This window comes from Azolla caroliniana, unplaced genomic scaffold (genome assembly GCF_043228905.1).
Source record: "Azolla caroliniana isolate FFs.n. ecotype wild unplaced genomic scaffold, voAzoCaro1.0.p SCAF_17, whole genome shotgun sequence".
Lineage (NCBI taxonomy): Eukaryota > Viridiplantae > Streptophyta > Polypodiopsida > Salviniales > Salviniaceae > Azolla > Azolla caroliniana.
In genome coordinates this window covers 4,343,453-4,358,046 of record NW_028230452.1, presented here as the reverse complement: position 1 = coordinate 4,358,046, position 14,594 = coordinate 4,343,453, and the positions used below count along the sequence as shown (strand labels likewise).

Below are 14,594 nucleotides of genomic sequence, written 5' to 3'. Positions count from 1 at the left end.
ATGCCCTTGGAAGATATTGCCGGCCGGCCAGTAGAGCATGTCGCTACTGAGGGAATGGCAGCTGCAAAATCTAGGTATAGATTCTTTGGAACAATTTTCTTTATTTAAGTGTTGAAGGTTTGTATAAACCGAGAGAATGGAGTAAACAAGGTTATCCATAGCCTGCAAGAGTGTGAGAAGCCACATGAGTGGTTTATGGGAGACGGGCTCAAATGAATAGCACCCTAAATCCTGGGTTGTAAATGTGTCTAACCCCATTTAGGAACTAGTTTTGGTAAGTTGTTCATGCAGAGAAGCTCACCAAGTAAAATTTTCTGGCCTTCGACAGAAGAGTTGCATTTGTTAGAGTAGGTTTTGGTATCCTCCCTGAATTGTGTAGATTGTTTTACATCTCTTCTCACTTTAGTTTGTAAATGTTGAATATATTCTTCATTTCTTGGATGACAGGCGTAGGGCCTTAGAAGGACCTTTAGGGGCAATTAGTGGAAAAGAACTGAATTGGAATGCTCAAAAGTCACAGAATATGATGGGTGAGTTTTTATCCTTGGAAGACCTTGCACCTATGGCTATGCAGCAAATCGAAGCTTTAGCCATGGATGGATTGAAAGTCCAATCAAACGTTGAAGAAGACGAGGCTTCTTATACTCTCAGTGCATTTTCATTGGATGATCAATTTGATGGGAAGGATATGCCACATACTGTAAAAGGTGTAACAGGCGTCCATTTGCATAAAGGCTCAAAAGCATTGACTCAAACTTCTTCTAGTGAAGGTGGTAACAATGGATTGATGGATATGGCAATTGGTTTGGATGAATGGATGCTTCTGGATGCCGGATTATATGATGAAGTTGACATGAACAAAGACACTATGGCAATAATGGCTGCTCATCATGCAAATCACCAAGAGCTCGCACTTGTTGCCAATGAAGATAAAAAGAAGAGAAAAGAGAATGCCAAAGCAAGATGGGGATGTATGGGGAATACAGTTACCATAGCGATGCTAGTGCAACTACGAGATCCTTTAAAAAACAACGAAGCTGTCGGTGTGCCAATGATGGCATTTGTTCAGGCTGAACGAATGGTTAAACCACCCAAACTGAAGGTGGGAAGGAATGTTTCATTGAAAGGAAATACTGAAGAAGATGAAGAAGCTGAAAGTAGGAAAGAGGAAGTTATTCCTCAGTTCAAGATGATTGGTGTGCATATGGCAGGTCTAAAAGCACCTGAAGATGAAGAGGAGGAGAAGCAGACGAGGAAGAAGATAGTATGGGGTAATGAAAAGCAGCAACAAACAGGTTCTAGATGGTTACTAGCCAATGGGATGTCGAAGAACACAAAGACCCATCATCCATTGCTCACATCCAAGTCCTCTAAAGCCCCTACAGCTCCTTCAAAAGTGAAGGTAAACAAGGGTGAATCTCTTTGGAGTATATCGTCCCGAGTTAATGGTAGTGGCAGCAAATGGAAAGACATGCTAAAGACAAGGTAAACGTGCCAAATTATGATTCTTTGTAAATGTATACTAATGATGCAAGTATCTCCTCGATGCACAGATGTAGACAATGTATTCTAAAATGTACGTCATGTGTGAACCACCAAAAGAAAAAATTTTGTCATGTATATATCGAGGTGCACATTTTAGTAAAGGAGATGTGCGATTGTTGTGATATTAAGTGAAGTAAAAAGGCAGCAGATGTTTAAGAACTATGATTGCCCAATACTGTAGGTACAAAAGGCAAGAATACAGATATTTACAGACTATGTATGTATATTGCTATTTATCTGATGAAAATCCCTAAGAGAATGCTAGAGCGCCTGGTATGACAGAAACAACTATGAGAAGACACAGATGAGAGAGAGAGAGAGAGAGAGAGAGAGTACACAAAGGAAGATGTAAACATAGAAGTGTTGAATGTGTAACAAACAAAAACTCAGCACCCTTTACTTAAGTTAGAACTGTCCACCTCTTCAACAAGGTGTTTACAGCTCTTCATCAGTTGACAGTTGCCTATGCCTTACAATGTGTGCAAACCTGATTTATCTGTACATCCTACGCGCTTTAATTGGTCCCATGTTCTAGGATTATATATGATCTTTGGCACTAGAGATGATGCTTTCTCACCCATTCTGATAGAGAGTGATTTGAGTAACTGTTATCTCAATATTTAAGCTTTCACAGAGATATACCCTGTTGGAGGAATATCTAAGCCTACATCGTGAATTCTTGACTGTGTGGTCATACCCAAATAACAGTAGATAAGGATACTTCAACTAATTTCTGCAAGGCAAACCATTTTAGTTGTTTCAGGCTTCCCTTATATTTAGTGTCAAAGTTTATCTGATACAAATTATAATAGATAAGGATATTCAATTTCATTACTGTTATTTCTAAGCTAACATTGGCATGGTCCAATTGGCAGTATAATTATGAACATGTTGAAACTATCATTTACAAAATGAAAAGATATAAACAATCAATAGAACTGTGCTTCTACATGGAACTTAAACTAGTTAAAATCCTTAAAATAAAGGATTGTTCATTTCCAATAATAATAAAACTTACATGCATGTATGTCAAAAATGACAAGCCATATTTCTTCATACACGCATCTCATACTAACTAACTTTCAATTGTCACTAAAAAGAATAGATAAATTTATGAGCAATAACTGACCAATATAAGACTTTCGTTTTTTTTAGTTCATATGTATATATATATATATATATATATATATATATATATATTATATACAAGGCAACCACTAAATATGAGAAGATATTAATAGAAAAATAAATGGAAACAAAATGGTCAGTAAATCTCAGAGATATTTATATTAGATGCAATTAAACTATACAGAAGGAAAACAGTTTCCACCCAAAATGTGGTTCATGCAATAGACGTACACAGCACTTAATCAGCTCTAAGGAAATGCAAACTAAATATCCAAGACTTTTGCAATTAAATCACATAGAAAGAAAACAGTTTCCATCCTAAATGTGGTCCATGCAAATAGACTTACACAGCATTTAATCAGCTGTAAGGAAATGTAAACAAAATATCCAAGACATTTAGGCCAAGTCATAGAACATTATATCTAAACAAAATATACAAGACATTTAGGTCAGTCATAGAATATTATATCTAGACAGTCAAGATATCCAACATGTAAGGTCATGTTTTAAACCTATTTTGTAGGAGCACGTGTGAATACTCTATTTTTAAATTCGAAATTGACGGTCTCATTTGGTATTTATACCAACTCACTTCTCCTTCTCTTATTTGCTCTTGGCAGGTGCAACATACAATTAGGCACGTGCTCCTACAAAATTGTGTACTAGATAGAAGGTGATGTGTTACACATCACCTTCTATCTAGTACACAATTTTGGTACTATGCCTAGATATTTAACACATTAAAGTTCACATGTAGTGATCAGATTCAATCAGTGTCACATTGTTTTTCGAACTAGACTAGCCACCTATAACATGAAAGATGATCACCGAATCAGCAACTATACTTCTAAAATGGGATTTAAGTTACATATCAACACATCACCTTCTATCTAGTACACAATTTTGGTACTATGTCCAGATATTGAACACATTAAAGTTCACATGTAGTGATCAGATTCAATCAGTGTCACATTGTTTTTCGAACTAGACTAGCCACCTATAACATGAAAGATGATCACCGAATCGGCAACTATACTTCTAAAATGGGATTTAAGTTACATATCAACACATCACCTTCTATCTAGTACACAATTTTGGTACTATGTCCAGATATTGAACACATTAAAGTTCACATGTAGTGATCAGATTCAATCAGTGTCACATTGTTTTTCGAACTAGACTAGCCACCTATAACATGAAAGATGATCACCGAATCGGCAACTATACTTCTAAAATGGGATTTAAGTTACATATACACATTTGATTTTCAAACACTCCTAAGAAAAGAGCATTCAAGCATCATATGTATGCTGCCATGGCATGATCCTTTATTTGCTGTTCTCACCGTGTGCACCAGCTCAATTATGCCACAGAAAACAATTATACATCTATACATTCAAGCATCGCAGTGTGACTTGTTGCACCCCTTTATGATGAACAAGACAGCATACACACCCCTGGACGATATGCCCATGCAGGTGGAAGCCGTGCATATTTCTCCATCCCTTCTTGCTCAGTGTATGGGGTTTCCATCACCTTAAGTAGCCTCTTGATTTCATTGAAGTCTCCCTGCTCAGCGGCATCAATTGCCATTTGGCAAAGATAATTGCGTAGGATGTACTTCGGATTTACAGAGTCCATGTTTGCCTTTCTCACCTCATCAGACACACCTTCCGCAACCAGCTATAAAAAAGGGGAAAATGGAAAACTTTCCTCAGTCAGGTAAGTCAACCATAAGGATCATAACAAGCAGTCAATATTTAAAATATGAACATTAAGTAATTCAGGTAGCCTGAGGTGTATTTCATGACGTGATTATCCAAACCATATCCAATTAGATGGCCATCAAAAAGTGAATATCTCTAACCTAATTTGACTCCACAAATGAATGATGTTTTATTTTAATTATCTTTACACCCAAGACATCTGTGGTTTCAATGTCTTATTAGACTCTTGCATATCAGTAACTTCGCAATTTCGTCAATATTCATTACAATCAAGCTAAAAGAAAGTGACTCAGGTTCTAACCTGCTCTGTATACAGCTTCATCCAATTAATCCAAGCATTCCTTCGTTCCTTGCTTGTCTCTAAAAGAACACCTTTAATTGGCTTGAGAAGCTCCTCTTCCAAGATATTATCAGATGTCTTAACATTTCCTAGTGCACGGAAGCAGTTTGTATAGTCCACTTTGTCGAAGGCCATGTTACTTAGAAGTGTATTGATGAGCTCCCGATTGTACTCCTTCAGTCCAAGTTTTTTACTCATCAAATGTTTATACTCAGCCATAAACTTATCCCCATATCTGCAAGGATTATATTGAAATTTGTCATTTGCTCTGTAAGACAAGTATACACAAACCATACATAAACAATCAAAGGCATACCTATCAAGTCCGAACTGAGCTTCCTCCTCCGAAATGAGTTTTCCTTCTGTTAGAGTGGTTGCAAATTGCATGAGATTCCATAACCCAATGTCAGGTTGATTCGCAAAACAATATCTTCTGCCTGGCAGATCTGTTGTGTTTGGAGTATATTTGGGATCAAATGCATCCAAAAATCCAAAGGGACCATAATCAATGGTGAGTCCAAGGACACTCATGTTGTCTGTATTCAGAACGCCATGTGTGAATCCAACACCCTGCCACTTGGCAACCAGGGTAGCTGTCCGTTCTGCTACCTCAATAAACCAAGCTGCACAAGAATGAGCTATTGTTAACTTGAAATCATTTAGACATGACTAACTGCTTGAAAATGAACCTCTGAAGCCATATGATCTTGGCAAATAAATGACAGGACATGTAAAAGTGATGCAAAACTTAGTAAAACGAGCTACAGAAGATTGAAAAACAAATCGGGATTTTGTATGACAAGCAAAAGATGAGAAAGACTAGATATTGATGTATGTTCGATGAAGTGAAAATGCATTTAAATTGCCAGGCTGTATACATGGGCATTCAACAAGATTCCTTCAAAACTGAGAATATGACTGTTATATGGCACCCCACACATTACCCTTCATACATAGTAATGTATCACAGCCAACAGTTCAAGACTAATTTCTTCAGGGCATAGATAAGTTGCTACTCACAGTACGAGGACAATCAGTGCCTAAGACTTTTCTTGCTAGGACTCAAGAGACATCGCGAAAAGTTGTTGAAAGACAATAGTACAGCCACACGAACTCATCCTCAAAGAACAATCACAACTTTCTTTAGCCCCATCACTCCTAATGCTACAAGCCAATCAAACACAAATGGGCTCCCGATCAGGACATAACAAAGGGGTTACAATAGATAGGGCAATAGCAATTTTTGGTGCACGTTGGCCCCAGCCCCACGGACTACAATCTCACCACATTTGTCATCAACAGATAAAGGCCATTATCTCCCATCATCGCAAGTGCTTCCCTCGCTTTGGAAACCTCTCCATTCTGGATCAACCTATGCTAGAGATCTTTCAAAGAAAAAAGTTATAATATATCTAGCTTGAGAATCTTACATGTGCTGAAAACCAAGATTTTTTAGTCTCTTTTTATCTTATTTACGTTTATATTTACTTCGTAATATTTATTTTATTTTGATTTGTTGTTCTCAAAGACAAGATAACACTCTAGATGTAATCTCCTGTTTGGATTTATAGGCCATTTTGGCCTCTTAAAAGACGTTAATATATATTTCTTTCTTTCTTTATTTCTACATCCAGTAAGAACAGTATATGATAAAATTTTCCATATCAGTGGAAACGTCATTGTCCATATCATTTCGAATATATATCTCCATCTAATTGTGACAAGTAGACATGATTCTCTATACCAGGGTTAGAATAGGAAATTTGCTGACGCCTTATACTGCCTAGATCTAGCAAGATTCATTGTTAATGGAGAACTAACCCCTTGACAGGCATAGTAAATACAATGACTAGCTTGCATTCGACTTATGGCAGATGAAATCCTTTCAAAAAAATTCTACTCTTTTTGTTCTTGACAACTCATGAGTTGTTATAGTGTTGTGACCATGTACTTTGTTTTATAGGATCCATATTTAAGAGCCTATGTAAATACGCTACAGTTTCATGTATTTTTAGTACTATACAGTTATGGAGTTTGGCACTAGTTTTTATATTTTTTATGTTCCATATATAATTTCAAAAATCTAAGGGACGAACAACTATGCTAGGAGATAGATGCGCCCTGCAATTGAATAAAGGCTCAGTCATCTTCTCTTTGATGCATTCTTAGATACTTCTGATCTACTAAATTGATTTCTCATGGAAATGAGGCTTAGACTCTATTTTAAATTTGCCCTATTTCTTGTTGGAAATTTTAACATTTAAAAATCTCTAACGTTTACTTTCCTCCCAGCAATTCATATGCAATTCTAAAAGCAAATTAAATCTCAGGGTTAGACTATCTAACATATTGCTATCATGCTTACTCCAAAATTTAGTGACAGGGGCTTGCTCTACTCTGTTGGATGCATTCAAGGTACACTTTGAATTACCTATTTGAATATCCATTGAACTCAAATCTTAGGTTTTATCACCAAAGTTGGCACCTCACGGAGATAAACAGTACTCTGTTTCTCCAAGAATAGCAGTTGTAAACACTGTCGCACTTCTACTATTTTGCCTCTTAAAATCACCATTGGAAATTTGGCTTATATGCGATTGATATAGATTCAGCTTATAAAAGCCCTAAGTTGAGTTTCATACTGAGATTTGCAACTTCATTTTTATCAATATGTTGTGTATGCATGAAGATTGATCAAATAGTTCAACCTTACAATCCCATATATACAACTTCATTTTCATCTGCCAATGTAAGTCCCTAGAAGATGTAGACATGCGACTTTAGGCTTGGAGATCCTAATGTCCATGGAGTCAATGCCTGATGACAGCTTATGCATGATCTGGAACACATGATAAAAGCCTACGGCTGGGAAGCAGTTCAATATTCTTCCTTATTTATGGTTGAGATTATACTTTCCACATTTGGGGCCTTGCTGAAGACATCCAAGAGGAGCGTCCAAAAACAAAAGCAGGGGACATATAAATATTCATTTAGCTTGAAAAATGATGGCTTATCTACCACATCATCACAATACCAAAACTTATGGCATTCCCGTCTACATCATTAGAGCTCAAGTGCAGATTTACGCCAGAAAATTAAGTGTTCATCACTACCCCAGGAACCCAGGGACTATCTATTAACCAAGTATAGCATGCTATGAAACATGCATCCTAAGGATAAGTGTTTGGGCATAGACGTGCTAAATGCATCAGCAGTTAAACAAATGCAGTCCCATGTTCCTTGGGTTACACTTGATGTATACAATCATATAGAACCTGCGGAAATCAGTAATACCCTACTCTTCCAGGTTTTCTCCATCTTGCTACCTACTACGCATGCTAAGAGATGTATCATGGAGTGCAAGATTGAATCGTCAAAATAAACCTTTAATGCATGTAAACAAAAATATACGATAGCAAAGGAGTTAACACACTATTAAGCAAGAAAAAAGGAAAGGTGTCAACCAAAGATCCCCTTCATCATCCTAGAATTTTGGAATCACAACTCACAATTGCAGGTTTCTTTAAGTATGTGCAAGGGTTGACATCTGAATGCCAGATGTAGAGATTGTTTTACAGACAAAAGAAAGTTACAAATGACTAAAACACAACGTGGAAGCACTCTAAAAAATGTATAAAATTGTCTGATTGATGCAAAGGTAGAAAGAATAATGATACCTAAATATTTGTTCTTCTCTGGCAGAAGTTTAATGTCCTCTGATGCTGTTTGCAGCTCTGTGGGTAAATTGTTGAACTGTTGAAAATGATGCCGAATTACATAATCTGCTAATGTGCGAACAATCTCTAAATCTTCCTCTCTTCTTGATGCATGAATCTGGAAACTACCAATCCTAACAAATGATTGGGCCATGCGACAGACCACTGCTCCTGGTTCCTCTTTGGGATTTCCACTACAAGATAGAAAAAAGAGTTTATAAATAAGGTAGCCAATATAAATGATTTTGTGCAAAAATAATATACAAAAGAACACTAGTCACGAGCAAGAATTGAGTGCTGACCAAATATTTGCAGGTAGAGAAGCAGAAAAGAATTGAACTAAAAGTAAGAGGTAAAAAATAAAATATTGTCTCTAGATACTGAAGAGCTGTTTCAGATATATAATCAGGAACATCACTTAAAACTCAAATAGATTAAGACCATGTATAAGGGATTTCAAGTTATGCACAACATTACATATAAATGCAATGCTTTAACACTTTATTTTCCTCTATAAGTTCCTTTATATAATCGCATCTTCAAAAGGCCAAAGACATGTAAGACCAAAAGTTACATCCATGAAATATCCGGTAAAATAAAGAAAATTTAGATTGTCCCTAAACTAGGTAGCTGCTCTACGTAACTAGGCAGTGATCAAATTATACATAATGCAGAAATATAATGTACAGAATGAATATAAATTATGGGAGAGGTAGAGCAAATGTGATCAACCCTTGAACACTGTCGAGGGACAGGAGTAAGAGAAAGAATGAAGTCTATCTTTGCTAGAGTATAATCTTTCCTTGATCATACAGACTCTTTGACAGAGTGATTCAGTTCAATAAAATAGATTATGGGCTCCTGCTAAGCTGGATGCTTGATCCTTTAGTGATCCATATATCCTTTGCGTTAGTCATGGTGGGATTAGCTATTCTCACTCTAAACCCATTCCATCAATGGATTCACAATATATATGAAGGAATGTGATTAGTTCAGTCTTTATAGAAATAATCCAAACAGATTGAACTGTTATTAGCTATATCTAACAGTTATGTAGAAGATCTAACAGCCTTCCCAATGTTGCATACTGTAAACAAACTGTAAAGTTTCATGTGCATGTTATCCTTTTATTTCCTCCAATAGCTCTCTAATATTTTAACATATCAAAGTCTTGATGTAAGTTGATTATATACTTTTTAATGCAGTAATGCAAAGCATATTTAATGAATACAAGTTGACTGATGATAATAAAAGCTTACTTACTCATAGAACATATCTCGTATGACTCCTTTCCCTGTAGTCACAATACAAAGAGCACGAGTGGTTGGAATTCCAAGGAAATGCATGGCCTCACTGCATAAGAATTCTCTTATACTACTGCGAAGAACAGCAAGGCCATCAGCTGAGCGACTGTAAGGAGTCCTGCCTGCACCCTTTAGCTGTAGCTCCCATCGTTCCCCTTTTTTATTTAGAAATTCACCTAAAGTAATTGCTCTTCCATCTCCAAGCTGGCCTGCCCAGAAACCAAATTGATGGCCTCCATAGCATTGAGCATATGACAAACTACACCAACAATATGTCTATTATTATGATTTAAAGTTAAGATACTCTTTAATCCTGAAGGTATTGCATCACGTCTTACCTTCCTTTCAACTGTACAGCACCTGAAAACAATAGGGGAAAATCTGTCCTTTCAAACCTGAACACACATCAGTTTAGATGAGAGTATGTACATTTAGAAGCCATAAAGTATTCTAATGTCAATATGCTTATGTTCAAGGATACTTATATACAACATATAAAGCATCCATAGTCACAGTTATAGTGATTTTAGATCCTCAAAGGTGTGAGGTTTACATATATTGAAGACAAATGCTAAAAGCATGGTGTACTAGCTATGATACAAAGATCGAAATAAAACTTATCAACTGGTCTGGCAGGTCAGTATTTCTTTTGAAAAGTTTTCCGTTTGATCCAGGGACCCCAAGAGAGGATTTTTGTCATCTGGTTTGAGCTTTGTAAGTCGACCTGCACATGGCTGAATGAGTCAAGATTTCAATCCAGACCATTTTCTATGTCATCCAGTCGTGGAAGAATTATCAACTTTCAGTTGTGGCATATATTTATTTCAGTAGTTGACAATTGTCTTCCCCATTCAGCCCTCAGACTTCAAAGACAATGTATCACAACCTATACAACATACACTAACCAAGCATAGAGTTTAAGGGAAACAAGTGTGGAGATATTCTATGAGATGTATGATACTTGGAACTGATTTTCTACATATATGCATTTTTCACTATTGTGTACAGCCAAAACGTACCCCACATCTCAGAGTTATGTAGGCACATCATCCAAATCATATTATTATCAGACCTTTCAGACACTGATTTCAGAGTCATTGGGTGGTGCTTTAGAAACTGGGCCTGTGGAACTTCCAGAGGACAATAAAACATTACTTGAACAACCAACATAGTTAGAGCCCACCACAGAGAAATCTTATATAAAAGAAATAATACCTCCATAACGTTTGAAGCCTTAATTTCACACCTCATTAGCCCTAAGGCCTAAACACTGAGACCCCTGTCAATATTTCTGATTGACTATTAACACAAGAGGATAGATTAAGATAGAGCACAAACCCTAAAAACATAACCAGCTGTTTAAGCCTATTTTTAAATCTAAAACAAATATATAGAAATTCCAAGTTACTCTTCGGTAAGGAGAGTAAAAGGAGAGCAAATTAGCTATGAAACCTACAGATTTTAGCACTCTAAAATGATTATTCATTATCTCTAAAATTTTGTTTCAAGTTCTGCATCAAAAGAGGTTTGTTTGAATAAGGCAAATCTTGATTGTGTGGCCAAGTGTTGCTTCTTCAAAAAGGATCTTTTTTCACACTCTCATGACTTCTAAATGACTTTTTCAGGGCCTAACTCCTAATTCGAAAGCAACTTTAGCTCTGGGTGGAAGCAGCACGACTTTATAACAGGACACCCACATAGAAATTCACTCTTATCTGTCCCCACTGCATACCAACCTTGGGGCTTATTGGCTTTTAACTCATCCGATCTAGGGCACGTCGCCCATTTGCCATTTCACATTGATCATCCAATGTCAACTTGCACAATCTCAAGATTTCCAAAGAAACAAGCAAAAATCAAATACGTGGTGTTATCTGGACCAGCATAAGGTAAGAACAAAAATAACATATCAAAGAGACAGTTCCTGAATTTTTATACACTCTTTCATTCTAATCAACAAAAATAGATTGAAGGATAAGAAGATAAAATTGGACATGTGGATGTGGATTATTAACATGACTGATAAATAAGCTGAGAAAGTGTGACTTGATTTAGCCACACCACTGATTTCTTCATTCTTAGATCAGGTAAGACCATATTATTCATCGAGTCATTATACTCTGTGATAAACATCCACTGTGTTCAACAAACCAATCACAATTTACAGACACTGATCGAGCCTAGAGAATAGCATCCTTTTTTATGGTTTAATGAGCATGTTAAAGAATTACAATGTGCATATGTCTTCTAGAAGTTTAAAAGCATGAGATGAAAAATCACAATATGTCCTCAGTTTAAGAGATTAGGCAAGCTAATTGACATGGTAAGGGATTGTGGGTCAATGAACATTTCTTTGGAAATTTGAGCGAGTGTGATAAAACACATGACATAAAGATAGTCTAGAAAACTTACTGTTTTAAATCCAGATCAAGCAACTCAGCACAACTTTTTGACCATGCTACAAGTTCTGGGTTGTCCACTGCTACTGAAGGTGTAACTTTTGTATAACAAGAATGTAAAACCTGATTATTGAAAAACGAAATATCCAATTTTCTTTCAAAATAAGAATCACATGATGGTCATGAATATGCCAGAGTAGCATTAACATGTATGAAAGGATCATTATATAAATCTATCACATGCTTGCATTGTTGGAAAGAAAGTACATACCATGAACACACTCCTAATGAACTTCCCTTTTATCCCTTCACAGTACATACAAAGAAATAACAAAGTTTTACATCACACATTTATTGCGACAATGATTTCATCTAGAAGTGTATTCCATTCCAATTCTATATTCATCACCTATATTAAGTAGCAAGTCATATATTTACCGAAGGCCATGGTTAACCAATTGTATATTCATCACCTACATTAAGTAGGCAATGATGAATTAAGCAACTATATTGGTTAATAAACAGCATGCTCAACTACTGCCTTTTTTGCTTTGGTTAACCAATTGTAAAATTCATCACCTATATTTGTTATTCAATGATATATTCATTGGAATATATTGGTTAAGTGACAGTATATTCATCAACTATATTGATTGCGGAAGAAGTCTTGAGTTCCTACATGGTTTAGATTCCATGATATGTCTAGCTCTAAAGAATGAATGGATTGTGTATGTCACCAAAATTAGCCATTTCTAAATTAATTAATACACATGTTATGTTTCTATTTAACCCGATATGAAGATTTTTCTCGTTTATCAAAAGGTACTGGAAAGTGGCATGTTTCTAGTAAAAGCAATATCAATGGATCTTCATGGGGCATGGCTGTATACCTTAATGTTATTGACGTAATGTTATTGACGAAGAAAACACACAATATGTGGAAGGGATAGATCTAACCACAATAAAGTAGAAGGAAAAATAGACAAAAGATAAAATAATAGATTAGGGTCTAAAATAACCTGTCTCACAGGACCACCTTCTCTCGAATCTCCCGGTAGTTCACGAACAAAGGAATGATCCCAATTGATATCTTCAAGCTTAATCCTCTGCACAGAAGAAGAAGAAGGTGGAGTTTGAGAAGGAGTCATGGAGGTACCAATAGCAGCAGACGAGGTCTGTGAAGAGTCTGTTGTGAGGGACATGGTCAATGGCCTGATATAGTGGCGAGAAGAAGAAAGAGAAGGAGAGTGAAAAGGAAAGGGAGGAGGGAGAGGAAGAAGAAGAAAGCGTGGAGGATGGCTATGGCGGAGGGCGGTGGCTGCCGCAATCCATGAGTTAAGAGCAGCCATAGCAATGGTTGAGGTGGGCGATCATTTTTCGAGTAGATCTATTCTAGCTATAGCTAAATCTACTCAGCAAAAGAGGATTTCGCTTTCTGCTCTGTTCTGTTCTGTCTGTCTGTCTGTATGTGTATGTGTATGTGTATGTGTATGTGTATGTGTATGTGTATGTGTATGTGTATGTGTATGTGTATGTGTATGTGTATGTGTATGTGTATGTGTATGTGTATGTGTATGTGTATGTGTAATGTGTAATGTGTATGTGTATGTGTATGTGTATGTGTATGTGTGTGTGTGTGTGTGTGTATGTGTAATGTGTATGTGTATGTGTATGTGTAATGTGTATGTGTATGTGTATGTGTATGTGTATGTGTATGTGTATGTGTATGTGTATGTGTATGTGTATGTGTATGTGTCCAACGTGTCTATTATGACACAAATCATAAAGAGGGTTGGCGAGGGAATCACGGCCACAAACGGTGCAAGTTGCTCAAAGGAAGGCGCGTGCGATCTGCACCGTCAAATTTGGATCAGAAAGAATGTGTGTGTGTGTGTGTGTGTGTGTGTGTGTGTGTGTGTGTGAAGGAGAAGAGAGGAGAAGGTCATGATGCCCATGGAGGAGATTCAAGTGTGAAATGGTGGCCATCATCCAGTTCGTATTATATACATATGTACTCAGTCTTCACTTGGCTTCTCACCTTCGATCCATTTGTTGTAAGTCCAAGAGTAGTGTGTTAGTGCGGCATCGTAAAGCAACCCCTTGGACCTTCCCAAGTCCCGAACTCACGAAATGCCCAAATGGAGCCCCGGTGCATGACTTCCGTTGTCAAATAACCGCCTGCCCCATGGGAATGTTTGGCTCGAAATACAAACCCTTCCACCTTACTTTCGTAGAGTGAAGAGTATGGGCAAAACTTCTACTGATAGGTTCGTCTTGGTCCCCAGACCGGGGGGTGCAGAAGGTGCCTTTTCATATTTGATATAACCGTTTCACCTTGTGGAGTATGTAAGGCTATAGAGATCGGCTTGTCTGTTTGTTTGCAGATGATCATAGGCATGAACACAAGCTGCAACATTTAGCCCTAAACATCATTG

General features: G+C 36.9%; 2 protein-coding genes across 2 annotated transcripts in view; one reads left to right on the top strand and one right to left on the bottom strand.

Annotated features, from left to right (window-relative positions):
- The window catches only part of LOC147852918 (uncharacterized), a 3,916-nt gene extending 2,294 nt beyond the window's left edge, over positions 1–1,622 (top strand). The window contains exons 2-3 of the mRNA XM_087333313.1: positions 7–74; positions 448–1,622. Coding sequence (XP_087189439.1) covers positions 7–74; positions 448–1,489 — 1,110 coding nt within the window. The 3' untranslated portion in view covers positions 1,490–1,622. The remainder of the gene's footprint in view (positions 1–6; positions 75–447) is intronic.
- A 2,254-nt stretch (positions 1,623–3,876) lies between these two features.
- On the bottom strand, positions 3,877–13,545 carry LOC147852917 (selenoprotein O). The gene is made up of 8 exons (XM_087332965.1): positions 13,179–13,545; positions 12,173–12,282; positions 10,099–10,155; positions 9,720–10,019; positions 8,418–8,650; positions 5,057–5,363; positions 4,702–4,975; positions 3,877–4,356 (listed from the first exon to the last, which is right to left on the bottom strand). The coding sequence occupies exons 1-8, from the start codon at positions 13,506–13,508 to the stop codon at positions 4,102–4,104; spliced, it is 1,866 nt and encodes a 621-aa protein (XP_087189091.1). The 5' UTR covers positions 13,509–13,545; the 3' UTR covers positions 3,877–4,101.
- Positions 13,546–14,594: the final 1,049 nt, after the last annotated feature.